The 20,351-nt window shown below is 34.4% G+C and overlaps 2 protein-coding genes across 12 annotated transcripts in view; one reads left to right on the top strand and one right to left on the bottom strand.

The window, feature by feature from the left end:
* Positions 1-2,616, top strand: part of CFAP36 (cilia and flagella associated protein 36) — a 30,296-nt gene extending 27,680 nt beyond the window's left edge. The window contains exons 8-10 of one of the 3 annotated variants that reach the window (XM_081589616.1): positions 1,582-1,631; positions 1,823-1,972; positions 2,449-2,616. In XM_081589616.1, coding sequence (XP_081445742.1) covers positions 1,582-1,631; positions 1,823-1,972; positions 2,449-2,550 — 302 coding nt within the window. In that variant the 3' untranslated portion in view covers positions 2,551-2,616. Of the gene's footprint in view, positions 1-1,491; positions 1,632-1,822; positions 1,973-2,448 lie in introns of all 3 variants that reach the window. The other 2 variants (XM_081589614.1, XM_081589613.1) reach the window with 2 other exon arrangements.
* Positions 2,617-4,716: 2,100 nt separating this feature from the next.
* Positions 4,717-20,351, bottom strand: part of PPP4R3B (protein phosphatase 4 regulatory subunit 3B) — a 49,241-nt gene continuing 33,606 nt past the window's right edge. For 5 of the 9 annotated variants that reach the window (XM_081589523.1, XM_081589524.1, XM_081589517.1 and 2 more), the window contains 5 exons: positions 16,859-17,028; positions 14,802-14,941; positions 14,234-14,418; positions 12,602-12,804; positions 4,717-6,352 (listed from right to left, as the gene is read on the bottom strand). In XM_081589523.1, coding sequence (XP_081445649.1) covers positions 6,257-6,352; positions 12,602-12,804; positions 14,234-14,418; positions 14,802-14,941; positions 16,859-17,028 — 794 coding nt within the window. In that variant the 3' untranslated portion in view covers positions 4,717-6,256. The remainder of the gene's footprint in view (positions 6,353-12,601; positions 12,805-14,233; positions 14,419-14,801; positions 14,942-16,858; positions 17,029-20,351) is intronic. The other 4 variants (XM_081589525.1, XM_081589526.1, XM_081589519.1 and 1 more) reach the window with 1 other exon arrangement.

Genomic DNA, 20,351 nt, shown 5'->3' with positions numbered 1-20,351 from the left:
TATTTTGGCCTCAGGCACTTTTCTCTCTAGGTTCAAGTTAGAATATAAAAGATGTTCATGACAACAAACTGAAGGCAGGAACTGTCCAGAGCAAGTACATGAATATAAATGCTTATGTGCCTGGAATCCACCCCACCCCACCCCGCGCGCCCAACTCTGTGGTTCAAGTCCACCTCTGCTTAATGTCACCATCATATGAATGGCATTTTAACTTTGCATATTTTGACCAACTTGTTGAAGCTCATCTTCATTTCTGTTATAGTTAGTCCTGTAGCTTCCTGTATAGGTTGGTTGGAGTGTTAACGGCAGCCTCATCTCTTCCATGGAAACTTCCCTTTCAGTCCAAGAGCCGGAAGAACTTTTCTTCTAACCTCCTTGGCCCTGCAGTCAGTCTGCTCACCCTGTGCTAAAGCAGTGGTCCTTGGGCAAATTTCTTGCTCATGCAAAGTTCTATTTCTGGTTTTACTGTGCTGGCAAGATTTTTAATCATTTAGAGACATGTATATCATGTTCTCCCATCATGCCTTTAGTTCTTGGCATAATTTTTATGTGAGTCTTTGCTCTCAGTTGCTGTCTTTCATAGTCCATGTATTATAGTGAAAATGTTTTGTCTTTAAAATCTCCACCTTATAATAAAAAATGGCTCAGAAAAGCAATTAGCATGTTAATCCAGTCTCTTGGCACAGTTACCAGATAATTGAAAGGTGTTGAGTGCTCATGTTATATCTGCTTCCAAATTCTACTTACTTTAAAATCTTTACATTTTCTTAATATGTTGGTAAGTGTATAGTTATCTTCAGGATCTACTTACACATTATTTATACTACTGGCACTTATTTCCAGTACAAAAAGTTGTAGCTTTATATTAATTGTTTTGCAAATATAAGGTCACTTAACAGTTTTTGCCTGCAGGCAAAAGTTTGAAAGACAGTTACACTGTTAGTAAGGGATTTTAGTGCACTTTATTTGGCTTATATGTTGTTTAGCTGCTAGGTCGTTTCTGACTCTTTGCAATACCATGGACTGTAGCTCGCCAGGCTCCTCTGTTCATGATATTTCCCAGGCAGGAATACTGAAATGGGTTGCCATTTCTTTCTCCAGGGGATCTTCCTGAACCAGGGATCAAACCCCGCATCTCTTGTATTGGCAGGTGGATTCTTTACCTGGCTTATATGGCAACCTTGTATTACATTATACAATAGTTCTAATATTTAAACAAGAATTACATCTTTTTGTAGCTATAGTACCAAACAGCAGGAGCTTGGTATTTGTCAAAATGCCTATTCACAAGAAACCATAGTTAAAACTTCTTGAGGCCCGAGACGATGTTTATTTGTTTTCACCCAGTGCCTAGCACAACAGAGGCACTGAACCAATGCTTGTGAATGAATGAGAGAAAAAACCCAAGTACTATTAACATTAGCTCATTTTGGTAAATCTAGCATAACTTAATATTTCTTATAATAGTCTAATTGGTCTAATTACTGCCAGAAGTTAAAGTGCATTTTGCTAATCAATCAGTCCAACCTTCGACAAGAAAGCTGGAAATTTTGCCGGAAACTTCCTCCCTCCCACAAAAAGGCCTGAAGATTCCTGGCTTCGAACATGCAAGCATGGAGGGACCAATAGCAGTAAGTGAAAACATTATTTTTTAAGAACTACGAGCAAATGACAAAGTACTAGAAACATTGTAAATGGCCATAGACATCCAGCTTTTGTTATGGTCTTGGACTCAAACTTCTAATTTGATCAGTCAGTGGGTATCTGTGCCACTTATTATGCAGTCTTGAATTTAAATAGTTCCTGCTCTCATTTGACCCAGAATTTATCAACACTTGGAATAGAAGAGCTCCGCCAGCGAGAACAGTATCTAAAACAGAAGAGAGATAAGTTGATGTCCATGAGGAAGGACATGAAGACTAAGCAGAATCAAACTTCGGAGCAGAAAGGAAAACCTGCTGGGGAGGTGGAGGTATGGCCACCTCTAGTATGTGAAAATTTGCACATCTGTGGGTGGGATTCTCAGAGTATGTGCTCTTGTAGATGCATTCATAATAGTCTCCCTGTCAGTGTAGCACTGCTACACTGAGAAAATTAAGTCTTTTCTCAGCAGTGAAAGGGTTGATAGGATTTTGTGAGGTAGAAATGGTAGCAATTTTATGATTCTTTACTTGCCCTGCTTTGAGCACTGAAGGGTCAGCTGTCTGTTTTACCTAAGCCTTTTGAAATACGTTATCATAGAACAGCATCAGTACCCTAGCCACCACCTCTAAAAGGCTTCCCTAAGAGATTTTTACAAAGAAGAAATTTAGGGAACTCAGCCCATGTGTGGCTTTTTTCCTTTAGTTCACTGAATGCTCTACTATTTGTTCAAGGCAGTATGCTAGGAATTTTAGACAAATGAACCCATCTTCTGCTGTAGCCAATATTTTTCTTTTTTTTTTTAAGGAAATGACAGAGAAACCAGAAATGACAGCAGAGGAGAAGCAAACATTACTAAAGAGGAGATTGCTTGCAGAGAAACTTAAAGAAGAAGTTATTAATAAGTAAATTTAAGAACAATTTAGCAAGCAGTTCAAAATTTCTTAAAAATAAATTATTTAATCCTTAAACTGAGCCTGTTTAGTTTCAGAGACTTGTGTTTATAAATGCAAATATAAGCTGATTACTTTTATTAAACTCGTCAGGTATAGGGCAGTGGGCAGTTACTTCTGCGGACCAGTTCAATACAAATTTCTGATTAATCTCTTGTGGAAAGAAGGTATAGAAAGCTAAGTGATAGTGCATTCATTCATTCATTTATTGTTTGTGCTAATAAGCATTGTGCTGCATGCTAAGGATACAGTGATCAAGTAGATCGACAGGGTCCCTGCTTTCATGTGGCCAGTGTTAGATGGGAAGAGTGCAGTGTTACAAACAGGGTCCTGCAGACAATGAGGTTAGCATATGGAATTGGAGATACGTGGGGTACTGATTTGCAAAGCCTGTAGGGAATGTGAGTTTTAAAGATTTTATAATGGCTGTGGGAAGTCACTGAAATTTTAAAGCAGGAAATTTCATGATCAAAATGTCCGTTTAAAAAAGATGTGTAGTTGCTGTGTGGTGATTGGGTGAGTTAATTGCGTGATTAGGTGTGGGTAAACAGGTATAGGGTAATCAATGTAATGCAATAGTGGTTCTCTGGGGCAGAATTTAGCACCCTACATTGAGGCAGGAGCAAATAGGACTTCAAAACTAGATGTGCCGGATATTCAAAATATTGTTACTTTTTAGAAAAGCAACATTAAAACAGATAAAGGAACAATTGCTTGAGCCTCTTTGAGAGGGAATTCTGCCATAAGTGTACAGTCTTCTGTGTTTGAAGTGATCCTGGGGGTGGTGTGTAGTCTATTTGCTAAAAGGTAACACAAAATAAGAGAAACCTTCCTTTCAGAAACTGTGTTTTGTGTCATCCATAAGCACCTTCTTTTCTGGTTACAGGCCACTCCCAAGGTTTAATTTATAATTCCATTTTATCTCCTTGTATATATAGTTATAAACTTTTAAAAAGGGATTCTAACTTCCCTGGTGGTCCACTGGAAAGACTCCATGCTTCCCAATGCAGGGAGTGTGGGTTCCATCCCCGGTCAGGGAACTAAGTAAGATCCCACACGCCCAAAGGCATGGCCCCCAAAAAAACCCATCCCAAACAGGATACCGAAATTACCTTAGTTCCAACCTTCAACATGCAGAGAAAACCCAGCCTTACTTTATATTTGTCACATTTTCATTGCTTACATGGATAAGTGGAAAACTAGTGATTGAAACACAGAAATTTATTTCATGAAGCTTTTTATTAAAAATAGGTTTTATATTGCATACACGTTTACAGATAACTATTCTTAAGAGAACCTCAGGCGTACAAATGTGGGCTCTGGCTTGCTTCACTGAGTGAAGATAAAGATAAAAAAATCTTGATCTGCCTGAGGGTAGTCATTTAGGACAGCAGCTAACATATGTCATCTTAAGTTATTCTTTCAAGCGATATTTTTAAGTCGTGCTCTTATTTCACTGTGGCTGAGCATCTGTACTATGGAAAGTGTTTTCCTGTAATTCAAGAAAATATTCACAATTATGCTATAAGGTTCCTATGATAATGATGCTTCACATGTTTCACCCGTGGCAGTTCTTCAGAAAGAAAAACTTCCTAAGATACAGATAAGACTTCCTGCTAGAACTCAAAGTTACTTTACCAGGAAGAGTCAAGAGTAGAAAGGGAAATGTTTTTAAGGCTGGGCTTCTTAGATTCTTAGAGGAAACTTAATAAGAACTAAGAAGAGGGAAGGGGCTTGATAAAACTTGCTTGAAAGAAAATGTTTTCCTGTAGTAACTTTACTGATCTTAATGTTTAAGTTATCCTGAGTCAGGTGACTGTTATGAGGTGGAAATTTTCCATTATATGCACCTTTAATGAAAGAGGAGCTACTGCCCCCATGCTGTGATCCTTTGGTGCTAGGACTTCAGGACCCAAGGCATACCTTCTCTTAGTATCAGCGATACTTAATGTGTGGTTGGCCTTTGTTTAGAATTCTTTCATTCAGATTGGTGTTATGACACAGTGTTCTATAATAAATATCTATGGAAAACATACTGGCTTTTAAAAAATACTGTAAAATGAACATAACTCAAAATGGAGTTTACTTATATTTACAACAAACCAAACAAAAGCAACAACCATAGAATTACAGGGTCACATTTTAATTCCTGAATTTTACAGGTCAGCATTAATATCACCACATGTATACAAATGGTGTAAAACAAGTACAGTGGTATTTTTAATACAAAATAAACATCTGTTTTATGGAAAAACTATACTTCATATCTACACAACAGCCCATCCTCCAAACAATAGCCAAAATTAAAATTAACTACAAAATCTCCAAAACAGGGGAAACTGCTTCAGTTTAAGCTATTCCAGGAAAAATGGACCCATAACACATTACAAGGGTGATCTGAAGATTGTAGCTGGAATTACTAATTTTAGTCTTTTTTCCCCCCAATGTATTAAATTATAGTTTGGGGGATGTTCTTCTCACTTCAGCATGATCTCAGATCACAGATGAGCAAACTAACATTAAAATATTTAGTTAACTCGCTGTTCTAAAAATAAAACCTCTTAACTGTTTGCCTCAGTTTATTATTTAAATTCATTTTCGTACATGGAATGTGCTTTTATTCTTTAAAAAAAAAAAGCAGCTTTCATATTATACCCTTGTTTATGGAAAAGCTTCAGGTGCTGCATACTGACTGACACTGAAGTAACTTCTTGGACCAAAATGGCCTGTAGATATTAAATGCCACTTAATTCAGCACTATTCTTTGTATGTTAGTCTTTATAAATTATACCTTAAAACTTGCCTGCAGCTCTGCAGAGAAAACTTTACGAACGAAATAGAAAGTGACTTTAAAGTATGTTCCACAAAAGATTGTACTGGTAGGCAGTTGAAATGTTCTGTTCAATATACTCCCGTTTCTAGAGAAAATCACTTAGGAATACTACTGTACTGATTCTTGGTATCTGTTATCTCTAAAAGTGCTGATTTTAAAATTATAGTAACAAAACTGTCCATTTTAATCCAGCTTGTTTTCATCAAAATACACAAATTTCCTGATGGAGAAAACTCAACATGTGCTGTAACACAGGGTGTATTTCCCTCCAACTACCAATAAGGCTGAATTTCTGTTAGATCTTCAAAGAAATGGTCCCAACAGCTTAACTTCATTTTTTAATGATAGTTGAATTTGTTTTCCATAAAAGTTAGAGGCAACTGATTAAAAGAACAACATGGCCAGCACCATTATACAAGTAATGTTATTGGGTTTGCAACTGAAGTTTTATAATTGTTTCTAGATCAGAAACCCCCCTGGAGCAACCCTGCATTAATAATACCTTACCAACTTTATCCCTTCCCTAAACCATCCCCAAACCTGAGAGTTTCCTGGCTGAGAAGCTACCTCCCAGGTTACTAACTTTTTTTTTTTTGACATCCTGAAGGGCAAATCTCTTAATTACTAGCAAGCGATTAAGTTCCTGGGAAGCCTGTTTTTGTGTTTTTTTTACAGAACTAAACTCTCCTAGCTGATATACTGAGTGTATTTGCTATTCCTTGTATACTTTTAAGTTCAAGTGAGAAAGCTTTCTGATTCAGATTTTCAGCTCATTGAACAGTTGCAGCATTTTTGTTCAACCACATGTTGAGGGGCCCCAGTAAATATTTTATGAGCCAAGACGAGGTCTTTTCCTGGGAGATGTTTCTTCCTCTTCCTCTTCCTCTTCATCATCTGGATAATCCACTAAACCAACCAAACTTCCCTAGTGAAGAATAAAAAAAAATTTTAACATATGTAACTATAAATCATTTTTCTAAACTAATCACATATTATTATATCCGAAACAGATTATTTCTGAGTTTGATAAAGGAATTGCTTGATATTATGACTACTTAGTAAGTACAATTGGTGGCATTCTTAAATTACCCTCAACTTTTTTACTTGGCTCAGGATAATCCAGCAAAATTTCACTGTGGAAAATAACTATCTCCAAACAGTAGGACTCACAAAGAATCATGACATTTGGGGCTGGAAAGACCTTGGAGGTAAACTAGTTCACTTCTCTAATCTTAAACTAGAGAGGATAGCCAGCCAGTGACAAGGAGTCTCCTTTTACTCTCTGTTCCTCATGTATGTATTTCATCACTAAGTACACATCATTGTTTTTGTTCTGCTTTTGAAAAATATTTTAAAATGGCTGACATAATAAACACATGAAATGGTTTCTAAAAACTAATGACTAAAAAATTGAGGGCTAGCTCTCTTCAAAAGAAAAGGATGCGGTATTTCGGGCGTTGGACTTTTCATGAGTAATGGACCCCTTTGAAAATTCTATTAAAGCTCTGGATACTTTACACAGAAAATTGTATGTCCTCAGGTATGCATTAATATGAGCCAATCCCATGAAATTTATACACTACATCTAGTTAAAACCCTTAAGATCTCTATAGAATAAGAAAATACAATAGAAATAAAGTCATATTTCAAACCTAAGTAGCTTCATACCTAAAGAATCCAGGCATCTGGCACTAACATTTTACTAGAATATAACTGAAGCACTGCAATATTAATCAACAAAGGGCTCTGAGCAGCTAGAAACAGTTTTCAGAAAGTCTGTGAACCAGATAAAACTTACATACTTAAGTGAGCATCTTTCTGCTTCTTTCTCAGCTTGATAACACACATATCTTAATTTGGATAAGCAAGAAGCATTGTGGCTAAATTTAAAACTTAGAAAGCCCTTGGTACAGTGCTTGGTATGTAGTTACTATTTGCTAATTGATATTAGCTACTATTAACATAATCATTATTATTTGTTATTTGGTTTCTAGTCAAACAAGTTGGACGAGTGGAGGTAAGAGGTAGAAGACATAATTACAGTACAAAAGGCACCAGTCTGACAGTCACAGGAATGAAAGCAAATGAAAGTTTTAATTCTGCTTTTAATCCTATATATCACAAGGTACACACATTTCAGTTCCAAAAGGTTAACAATTAAAAATAATTTTGGCGTAAGATCAATAATATTCTGTCTGAAACACTCAGCTACACAATTTTTCAATTTTATCTCTTATCTATACATATACACACCATAAACTCATTATACATTTAAAAATCTTGTTTAGCATACAGAAAGAATAAAAATACAAAATAAGAAATATTGGAAGTAAAAGGAACTATAACTCCACAGATGCATACTGTGAAGAATTTGATAGGTTCCAGACTTTTCATATACAACTATAAATGTTGTTTTTAAATAAATATCAGCTTTCAATATTAGTACACAAAGTCTATATCATTCTTTTAAACTCTAGTATTCCATGGTACGGATACATCACCACAGTTAAATTCCTTGTTGGATTGCTTTCCCAGGGATTATACTCTCTTTAAAATTTTTTGTTTCTGACAATATATCAACAAAGACCAAAAAGGAAACAAGAAAACAGCAGATGAAAGATGTCAAGGAATTTTTGGAAAAAGAAATTAGAGAGGCAAAACAACTAATTTTTAATGGAGAACAAAGTCAAGAAAGAAGTATTTTCAGGAGGATACAGAAATGAGAAGGAAGCAAACTGATTCGTCTTAATCCCAGAAAAGAGCTGAAAGAAAGAGCACCAAAATACTAGGGAAAGCAGGGAAGATAGTTAACGGTGGAGTCAGTGAAACAGACTATAATTCATTCCCCTACTGCATGCCCACCCCCACCAGGAGATCTCCCACCAGGAGATTCCAGCTTGCCCACCAACAACAACCATAAGGAAGAACCAGAAAGGTTCTGCATTTCAGTACTTTGGACACAGTAAAGGGCAGGGAGGGTAAGGTGCCAGGGTGAAAAGGGACAAATAAATTCTTTTACATAAACATGTTTTAAATGAAATCAGAATGTGTTCTAATGCCATATACATAAATAAACTCGAAATGGATTAAAGACCTAAATGTAAGGCCAAATAGTATAAAGCTCCTAGATAAAAACAAAGGCAGAATACTCTATGACATTATTTTTTGGGATCAGTTTCCTAAAACAAAGCAAAAATAGACAAATGGGACCTAATTACACTTAAAAGCTTTTGCAAAGCAAAGATGAACAGACAACTTATTGAATGGGAGAAAATATTTGTAAATTATATGACCAGTAAGGGGTTAAAATCCAAAATTAATAAACTGTTCAAGTCAACATAAAAAACCCTATTAAAAATTGGGCAGAAGATCTAAATAGATACTTCTTCAAAGAAGACATACAGATGGCCAACAGGCATATGAAAAGATGCTCAATGTTGCTAATTATTAGAGAAATGCAAATCAAAACTATAACGAGATATTACCTCCTCTGGTCAGAATGGCCATCATCAAAAAAAGTCTACACATAATAAATGCTGGAGAGGGCGTGGAGAAAAAGGAACCCGCTTATGGTATTGGTGGTAATGTAAATTGGTACAGCCACTATAGAGAACAGTACGGAGGGGTTCCATAAAAAACTAGAGTTACCGTATGATACAGTAATCTCACACCTGGGCATATATTCTGACAAAACTATAATTCAAAAAGATCCTTGCACCCCAATGTTGAGAGCAGCACAATTTACAGTAGGCAAGACATGGAAGCAACCTAAGTATCCATCAATGGATGACTGGATAAAGAAGATGTGGTAAACATACATAGTGGTATATTAATCAGCTATAAAAAAGAATGAAATAATGCCATTTGCAGCAACACGGATAGATCTAGAAATTATCATATAAAGTGAAATCAGAAAAACAAACATGGTATTGCTTATACATGGAATCTAGAAAAAACGATACAAATGAACTTATTTACAAAACAGAAACAGACTCACAGACATAGAAAAGAAAATTATGATTACCAAAGGGGAAAGGGACGAAGGAGAGGATAAATTAGAGGAGTTTGGGATTAACATATACACAATACTATATGTGAAACAGATAACCAACAAGGACGTACTGTATAGCACAGGGAGTATATTCAATAGCTTGTAATACCTATAATGGAAAACAATCTAAAAAAGAACTTATCTATCTCTGAATCAATTTTCTGGACACCTGAAAAACAATAACGGTTAAAATGGTTAAAGGACCGTTGGTGATAAAGAACTTGCCTTCACTTAAGAAATGTGGTCAGTTTGTTGAAAAAAGGTTGAGAGCCAATATAACTAGTGCTTTACTCTGTGAGCTCCTATCTTGCTTAATATCAATTTTTTGTGATAGTCCTGAGTGACTGAACAATTAATTTGTTTTCCAAGAACAATTGCTATTTTTCTACCTGTTCCCCCAAAAAGTGTAGATCAAATGTATTTGGCAATCTGCTGTTTGTGTCATAAGGGTGAAATAAGCATTTGTGCTTGCACTTGATTTTGCTTGTTCATAAATAAAAAATTACCTGTGAGGATAATAAACTGAAAACTCAGGGAGAAAACCCAGCCAATAGAACCATTCAAACAAATGAGTAAAACAGAGAAAAATTATGCATATTATAAGATAAATTAACAAGGCACAATATCCAAACAGAAAGCTATAGTGAAAGAATATCAAGTGTCCCAAAACTAAAGGTCATGACTTTTAATTGAGAAAGCCCAAAGTATTTCATTTTTAAGTTTCAGAATACAGGGATAAAACTCCAAATGCTTCCAAGAAAGATAAATTCACACAAAGAATTAGGAATAAGAGTGTCTCTGGATTTCTTGGCAGTAATAACTTCAAATTTTTGGAAGAAAATTATTTCTAATTTGGTTCCTTCTACATTCAGTTAAACTGTCAATCAAGTATGGGGATACAATAATGACATCTTCCTACATGCCAGGTCTTATACTTTATCTCCCGTGGTATCCCTTTCTCAGGAAACAGAGAGGGTACACTCCAATAAAATGAAATGGAAAATCAAGAAAGAGAACAGACTTGAGATCCAGGAAACAGTCAACGTAAGAAAAAAAGAAAGGCAAAGGAAGTATTAGAGTGATGGCAGAGGCAGCCTTAAGACAACAGCTGTGCAGCAAGTCTAGAGAGCAACCAATTCAGGCTGGGACAAGATGGGAGTCTTCAAGAGAGACATCTCCAAGGAAGAGACTATGTGGAAACTAACTTGAGAGGTACTGAAAGAATGAGTAAGAGGCACATAACTGTTGCAACGAATGAAAATATGGTGGCAATTAAATTATTTTAAAAAAAGAAGTTACAAAGCAAAATACACTATAGAAAAAAAGATCAGGAAAAAATGAATAAAAATATTTACATTGTTATAGCTATAAGATTATCAAATGTTGTTTTAACCAAAAATTGTGATACAGAGAGTAATAAGGGTGAGGATTTGGTAAGGAGTGGTAAAACAATATGGCAGTATTAGCACACTGTTTAGAAATAGAAGAAACAAGTATTAACAGAAGAGATCCAAGCTTTCTCTGTGGAGAGGAAAAGAGGACAGTTTTTTTCCCAATAATTTTAACACTATTTGCCTTTTAAAAGCAAGTATATATATTACTTTGACTTAAAAAAAAAAAAGCTGGTATATATTGAGTTGTGCCTAATAGTGTTCTAAGCTCTTTACATTTATTAAATAATTTAATCTTTACAACAAACTGATAAAGGAGGTACTGATTTATTCCTATTTAAAATGAGAAAACTAAAGCCTGGAAAGATTAAACAGGTAAAAAGAGGCAGAGTCAAGATCTGAACCCAAACAATATAATATTCTTTATATAGTGTCAAAATATTACACTAAATTGCCCTATCAAAAAAATGAAAACTTAAAAATCTTGTCCTATAACATAAACTGTGTTTTACAAAACAGAAGAATCCCACTGAAAATGCTATTTGTGATATTTAGTCAAGAACCCACTTTGCTACAAATACTTAAGAAAGATTCTACATTTTTGTAAAAAAAATAAAATAAACTCAGACTTGTATTTTGTTTAAAACAAGCTTGACTTCAGTTAGGTTTTTGACTATGGCCTTCTCTTGTCCTTCTACCCTTATACTAAAGTTGTCCTATATTTATGCCTTTTTATTTTTAAGCCACTCCTTTTTGGGACGTAATATGATTCATTATATATGAATTCATTATATGAATAGAATATGATTCATTATATGATGAATGATATGATTCATTATATGTAATATGTAATATGATTCATTATATGTAATATGATTCATTTTACATATAATGATAACGTAAAGGAAATAAAAACATTTTATATACAATTTAAACTGTTTTACATAAAAAAGGTAATCAATGGGAAATACATTTACTCTGTGAATGACAAAAAGGTTATTAATAATATTCTTAAAGACTCACTCATTAAAATAACAAACCAATTTTAAAAAGGCAAGACTATGAAGAGACAATTAACAGAAGAGCAAATCAAAAAGGCTAATATTCAATTTTACTAGTAACAAAAGACACAACTGGGGAATGAGATATATATTAATACTGTTTTTGCTACCAAATGAGTAAAGATTAAAGATCATTATAATAACACTGCCAAAGCTGCAGTGAGCCAAGCACACTCATACAATGCTTATGGTAACTAACTGGTATTGTCTTTCTGGAGAGGAATTTGACAATATGTTCGAAAACATTTTTACTCATCTATCCAAGAAAATAATTTAAAATGCAACAGCAGCAGTAGTCAGTGAAACATCAGAATTGACTTATGTGCTCCAAAGTACTGGTGGGGGGAGGGGATGCTTACAAATACTATGATACAACTAAATAAAATGAAATTCTAGTCATCAACAATGTTTTAATAACATAGAAAAATTCTTATAACAATAAAAGCAGGTACAAAACTGTGCTTATACAAAGACCACAATTGTGTCAGATAAACCCACACACCTAAAGAACAATCAGTCAGATGTTAGCAGTCATTTTCTGATGACAATGTGTGCAACTTTTTTTCTTCTTTGAAATTATTTTTATTATCCAATTTTTCTTCAGGAAACATGAAATAATTTTACAGATGAAAACAGCAAAGTTTGTTTTTGTGCAGAGCAGTTTCACATACCTTGGTGGCTGTTACGGATGTGGCCAAGTTTGTAGTTTTGGAAGAGGATCCATTAGAACTTGCTGGTGGTGTCTGAGCCACTACAGATTTGCTGTTTGTACTGTTTGTTCCATTAGCAGCACTGGTGGAGTGGGAGAAAGTAAATTTGAAGCCACCAGAAGATGTCCTTTTCGGAAGGTTTTCCTTATCTTCACTTTCCTTTGCTAAAGCAAACATAAATATTTGAATCTTTGTTGGTAAATACTGCTAAGTCAAAGCATTTGAAAAGAACAATAATTTAAAACATTTTTGTAAGAATAAGAGGGCAGAGCATGATGAGTACAGTGATATGTCTTCATTAGCTGTTGTCTTAGAAATCCCAGGATTAGAAAGGACCTTAAGAATCAGGGTAGCCACCTTACCCTAGAATTCTCCACTGCTCTATCTAGGACCCTTCCAAGGTCTCACTTGCTGTCTTTTTTTTTTTTTTTAATTGTCTCTCTAAAGCATCCACTCACTGATTTACACTTCCATACTCATGAAAACCTAATAATATCTCTCACAAGTCAATAATATTCCAAATGCCTAAAGAAAATGATTATGATCATGGTTATTTATTTTCTGAATATTCCAGGTTCCTTTATCTGTTTCCTTTATGACAAGGGTGTCTATTATCTTTTAACATAAAGATACTGCTACTATTTTTATATGATTCTTAACTGTATCAGTACTTCAGGTATTGCCTCACTGCCTCTTTTGACAGTGGTCAGGGCAGTGCGTGTAATGAGTAAAAAAAGAATTTGGCTACCAAAAGGTACCTGTTTCTTAGGACATTTTCACAGGTTATTTGCTCCCCCAGGCTGAAGTAAACAGAACTTATGGCAGCATTGAGTAGAAAATGAGTGAAGCTGGTAACAAGAGTTTCAAGGAAAATGTAGTAAGAAATTAATGAAACACTAACTCGTGAGAAATGCCTTAAGAAAAATCTAACATTCAAAATCACAAACTTACATAAAGTCTAGGAAGTGCTTTTGCCCTTCAAGATATAAATTTTTTGAAACATTTAAATGATATATGGAGTATGGTACTCTCCAATAGTGGTAATTTCTCAAGAATTAAAAGTGATTGCTTCTTTTGAAAAACACTAGTAAGATCTTAGTTTTACAAACATATTTGCAAGACAGGAAATTTTACTATTACTCTTCCTCTCAACATTTTATCTTTATGAAAGTTTTATTAACAATTAAAAAATTTCAAAGAGTAAAGTACTTCTCTCTTTAAGCTTAGTTTCCTCGGCTGTAAATGACAGTGCACTGGAAAGTTTCTATGGTATGATCTCTATTATTGGAGACTCAGTATAAAAATGAAGCCATAGCTGTTCATAGAAGGCAAAGTATAAACAAACAATGCAATTTCTAAATAGCAAATGAAGAGCATCACAAAAGACCAAGTTTCAAGAAAAATATTTTAAACATAAGAAATGTTTTGAAAAATCAGATTTAAAAAAAGCAATGATTTTTTAAAAAGGTTTTTATTTAGCATAAAATGCATGCCTTTTATGCTTTATAAACTGTGATCACAAGCTCACAAGCAACTGAATAATTTCTATACTAAATAGAAAATGAGCTAATCAAAAATTCAACATTTTAATACCTTTTTTAGTCTCCATGAATTTTTCATAACTATCTGGAAAATCATCTTCTGCCTTAGATTTTTCCACTGGTGCCACAACTGTTTTTCCTTCCTCTTCATCATCTTCATTAAACCACATTTCTTCATCCTCTTCCAAGGCCTTTGCATCTCTGCGAAATCTGTTACTACGTAATATAGATGGTACACTGTAAGAAATATATCACAAGTATTGAGTAACGACTTAAAATTCCTGACCAATTTAAATGAGAATAAATACGTATAACCAAGAGGAGGTGAAATACATTTAACTGAGTGTAACTTATAACCAGTTGTGAAAAAAGATGTAACCAGAGAACACTCCAAGGATGTTTGTACACTGACCTAAAAATTTATCTTGAGTTAAGACATGGAGCAGTAATTTTTTATATAAAGGATTCAGGGCAGGGAGAACAGCCTACCCTCCTATACAACCCTGTATTTTCTAATGATAGAAAGAAAATTCCTGGGTAAATTTCATATGTAAGATCAAACTACATATGGCTTTGGACATAATTTTATAGGTTATAAATGTAATATACTTAAAAAATACCTGTTCAGTTTCTGATTTTGTCTGTCTTTTTCTTGCTCATATTTAGTCTTCAATCCTTTGAATGTCTGAACATATTCAATCGATTCAAGTGCTTTATAAAAGTTTTCAACTATATGTGCAGTAAGAGACTTGATATCTTCCTGTATAAGCACAAAATTTATATTTCAAATATAATACAATACTTGCTAGAAGAAAAACTTAAAAAAAATTTTTTTATCGTTCCAAAGCTGATTGAAAAAAGGTTTTTCAAATCACCTTCCAAAAATAAATGTCCTAGTTTCTTTATACATGAGCCAGGACTCCAAAGAAAACTTGGGGAAAAAAAAGAAGCAATTCCCTGAAGCCCTTCTGGGAGATTATATAAAACATTTGAAACATAAATGTATTTACTTTATGTCACCTATTTAATTTTTGCATTTACATAATAGTACTTTACAACTTAAAATAAGCACTTTCACATACAATTTCACTTGACTCATAACAATTCTATGAAATAGGCTTTATTATCGCTATTTTACAGAAAGGGAAAATTGAGGCTATGAGAGACTAGATGGCCTGATCAAGAGTGCACAACTAGTTAGAAAGCAGATTTTGAAATTATATTTTTAAAAAACACTGAAAGATATTACTTAATGACTCTTTGTTTAACTATCAAAGCAAGATACGTCTTACTAAAAAATAAACAGATTTCTCCAACTATATCACATACACATATCTGATAAAACAACTTGACTTCCTCCTATGTATTTCCAGTTCTCTAGACCAACAGTATAAATTCTAAATTCTTAATGAATGATCTTAAGCAATCAATGCAAATGCATGGTGAAAAGCAGGCTCATTATTAAAAACAGGTTGTGATCCAGGACTAAAGTATACGTGCTATTTCTTTAAAAATAAACCATAACCTTGACTTTCAGTATTTTTAAGTCTTTAAACTAGTTCCTCTGAATATCTGAATCAAAAAATATGCCAAGGAGAAAAATTAGAACCCAAGGTAAAATGGTTGTTATATATTGAAAGGAAAAGAAGGTTAAGTCTTGGGATTCAAAGTGTATTTATCAACCACTCAAAATTATTTTCAGAAAAACAAATTCAATCATAGGAATAGGGATGGCGTTATGAACCCTACACTTCATTTGATCTGTATCTCAACAAAAATTTTAAAGGAAAAAAATATAAAAGTTAATCTCTAATTCACAGAACAGTGCGCTGTGAACCTGGGTTTAGGAAGTTGGTGAGCTAGTTAACTATTTTCCCTTTTATCTAAGGCTAGTACTTCTTTCTGTCTTCTTCATCCTTTTTGCAAACCATACTCTTGGCAAATGACTACTCTAAGCAAAACAGTCCGCCAAATAATGTTGACATGAGAACAGTGTGTCATCAGTTCAAATTTGACTTGCAAGAAACAAAAGTAGAGAATGAATTTCTAGCTTTGATTTTTTTTTCAAGTACTTTCTGATCATGTGGCCATGTCTACCAGTGGAATCATTTCAGTGTGTGGGACAGGGTAAATTTACTGTACCAGTTCTTCGGTTTTCATCTTATCCCTGCTATTCACATAGAGCTTTCTCTAGATCTTTTATGACAATTCTTTCGTTGCCCAAGACTGAGCTGCACCATATATTCAAGCCCTGACTGTGCTCCTAAACAAATGAATGCATTTGAATAGGTCAGCTAATCACTTTGGGTGTCTCAAGCCCTCATCAATAAAATAAGTCAGTTGGAATAGTTCACCTAATAGTCTCTTCAACTTAAAATTCCATCATAACATCCTACCTTTTATGCATCTTGTGTCAACGTCTACCAAGGGAATGATTTTCAACTTTTCTATTCATTTTTATCACTACCCTTACAACAGATCAGAGATCATATGAATGGCATGCCAGAGACTTCCACATAGGCTAAATATCCCGAGCCATTTAGCCAAAAAAAAGGAACTGAGAAGAATATAGAGTAAATATGATTTAAAATATTATGATGAATTTCACCATGTAGAATATTAACATTACTAAGCATATATATTTTTTTTTACTAAGAATCTTTTAATATAAACTTACCACTCTTATAAATTCAAATAACTCAATAACAGCTGAATTCAATAGATTGTACCGAGTTCCATTATCCAGAAGAGCATTTACAACTGGCTCAAACAGATTTCCCTTGGTGATGTAACGATTGTAAAATTCATCTTTAAGGCCAATTATTCGCCTCATAAAACGAAGAGCACCTAATTAAAAAAAAATACAGGGAATAAGTGGATAATCTTACTAATATTAATTATTGTACAGGTATTTCTACATAAAGAAATGTATATGTTTATCTAAAGTAAAAAGCAAAACTGCATTAAAAATAATTGGGTTTTGAGAAAAATAGAATTAAGGAAAGACCACTCAAAACTTGTAAAACTTATGTAGGGAGCTAACAAAATTCCAGCAACTGGTAGGCAGAGAGCTACAAGGCAGAGAGATTAGAAAATACACAAAACCCACACAATACAAATGCTGGCACTATTTAGAGCAGTGCTGGTGGACATGAGACAATCTAGTGAAGGCAGCTTAGAATCAGCAGGGGCTGTCATTAGGAAGGGGACAAGAATGGTGCAACCTGCCAAGAGCCAAGACTTCCTTAACTCTTTGGGGGCTGGGGGGAGAAGGAAGTGGGAGGAGCTTTGGGTAGGTGCTTCTTTTAAATTTTCTGAAAATACAGACAAAGGTGCTCCTGCTACCTGTATACAGGAGAGCTAAGGGGTTGCTTTACTTTTCTGGTGAAGGCTATTCCAGTTTTCTTTGCCTTGGGAAAATCATCTGTGAACCAACACTACCTCCAGATTATAATAAGCTGTCTAACCTTTGGTAAACATGTACTATGGCAGATCAGACTGTATTTGTAAAAGAATGACAGAGTAATAAATAAGCAGTATAATTTGGCTTTTCACATTTTAGAATACTGAAATGAAAACTTCCCTTTAACTAGTCTTTTCCCTATTTAAATAAAGCTAAACAAATTTAGCAATATTACTAAAACTTTGATGAAACACAAACTAATTTCAATCCCTTATTTGTATGTTTATCTTTTAACTTGTAACCTCTCTCCTAGGTAGCTTAATTTATTCTATAGATGCCACTAAGCCACATCCTTTAAAACACAAAGCTTCTGATTTTCTAAGTTAGTCTCATAACAAACCCTTGTTCACAGATGGAAGTTACTAAAAGAAGAAGTTGTGTCTATCGAAAGAGGTTCTAAATATTATCTGAAAATAAAACAGAAATAGGCCACATAAGGTATGAATGTGTGATCACTGTAACACTTAAAACAGGTGTGGACAGAAGTGCTAGACTTAAAACATCACCTCTTTTTATAGTAGGGTAAGAACTAGTTTATTCCGGATTAAAAAGACTGAAGTACTGGCAAAGACCTGAGAAAACAGGCAATTTCATATGCTGCTGGTGAATGAACATGCACACAAAGCTATAGTTAAAACAGCATTGTTTACAATGATTGAAATCTTAAAGCAATATAAACATTTAAATACTGTATATTCATTCAATTATGATATATCCATTTAAATAGGACCAATAAGCAGTCATTTCAGAAGGGACTATTTATAGAAAGCCATCCAGGAAAATCTAGCATGAGAACATCAATTCTTTCAAAATATAAAGGTTTAATGTAAATCTAATCAGGATGAACTGGATAAAGTTATTTTTAAGTTTCTGTGGAAGAACAAGTGTCTAAGAACCAAGAAAATTATGAAAAAGAAAACAGAAGAGGTGCTAGGCAGATATTATACCAGAGATACTCTAATGACAAAATAAACATTCTCATTCATTTTATCTTGTGAAATAAAAGGACAGATGATTTAGACATAAGACAAATGTATATGGTAACTTATTATGTATCAAAAGGATTTTAATTTAGTAAGGAAAATACAGTTTATTTAATCAGGTGTTAATACAATTGGTTATCCATCCAGAGAAAAGCTAGGGGACTTCCCTGGTGGTTTAGTGCTTAAGACTCCATACTCCCGGGCTTCCCTGGTGGCTCAGATGGTAAAGGATCTGCCTGCAAGGCAGGAGACATGGGTTCGATCCCTGGGTGGAGAGATTTCCTGAAGAAGGAGATGGCAACTCATTCCAGTATTTTTGCCTGGAAAATCCCATGAACAGAGGAGCCTGGTGGACTACCATCCAGGGGTTGCAAAGAGTTGGACACAACTAAGCATGTGTGCAGGAGACTCTGATTTGATCCCTGATGGGGAAGATTCCATGTGCCCTGAAGCAACTAAGCCTGTGTGCCACAACTATGGAGCCTGTGCTCCAGAGCCCAGGAACTGAAACTACTGAGCCCATATGTCACAACTGCTGACATCTGTGGGTCCTAGAGCCCATGCTCCACAATAAGAGAAGCCATTGCAATGAGAAGCCTGCACAAGGCAACTAGAGAGTAGCTGCCACTCCCTGCAATTAGAGAAAAGCCCCTGCAACAATGACGACCCAGCACAGCCAAAAAAAAAAAAAAAATCCAATTATTAAAAAACAAAACAAAACAAAACTCCACGCTCCCAATGCAGGGGACTATCCCTGGCCAGGGAACTAAGATCCCACATAGTAAAGAGGCATGGCAAAAAAAAAAGAAAAAAAAAACAAACATATTAGAAGAAAATCGAAGAGTGTATTTGTATAAACTTAGGACATAGAAGACTTTAAGCAAGACAAAAAACCCTATAAAGACATATTTGTCATCATAAAGAATTTTATAGCAATTATATGGAAAACAATGCCACAAGTCAAGGTAAAAACAAACAAGACGGGACATTTTGTTCCCCAAAATGTGATAAATTGCCAATATCTCTAATATATAAGAGCTCTAAGAAAGAGATAATAGGCAATTCACAGCAGATAAAATACAAAAGCACTAAAATGTGAAAAGATGGTATCAAGGAAAATATAAATTAAAACACAAATAGAAGACATTTTCCATCATCAGCTGGATAACATTTAAAAAAGCAATCACGTTGAGTGCTGTTCAATGAATGTATTTTTCACATCAGGTGCCTCAACCTTTTGAGAAAGTAATCTGGAGGCTATTATGTTAAATTAAAATTGAAAAAGGATATATTAAAAATATAGTAACATTTTGCCCTGGCAATACCAATATTGGGGATCTACCATATGGAAATAAACCAGTAAAGATTTATGTACTAGGCTAATTACTACATTATTATTTGGAATGGCAAAATACCCAAACAATCTTGTAATCCATATAGTGGAGAATGGTAGAATAAGTTGTGGAAGAGCCACTTTATGAACTGTTACTCAGCTATGTTTAGGAAAAATATTAGTTCCCGCTATATCCAATGAGCTAGAGTAACATGAATGGGCTGAGATGTGTGTTAGCATGATCATATTTCCATAAAAAAAAAACATGAAAACCTACACATGTGTGAATGTTTATGTAAATTTGCACAGGTATGGAAAAAAGGAATGGAAAAGAAGTAGCGCAGGCAGTTAACACTGGCTTTATTAAGGCCTTAAAAATTAAGGTTGTAGT

The sequence above is a fragment of the Giraffa tippelskirchi genome, chromosome 4, assembly GCF_054371585.1.
Source record: "Giraffa tippelskirchi isolate mGirTip1 chromosome 4, T2T-mGirTip1v1.2.pri, whole genome shotgun sequence".
NCBI lineage: Eukaryota > Metazoa > Chordata > Mammalia > Artiodactyla > Giraffidae > Giraffa > Giraffa tippelskirchi.
The sequence above is the reverse complement of the archived record's forward strand: the minus strand, read 5'-3'. Positions and strand labels throughout refer to the sequence as shown.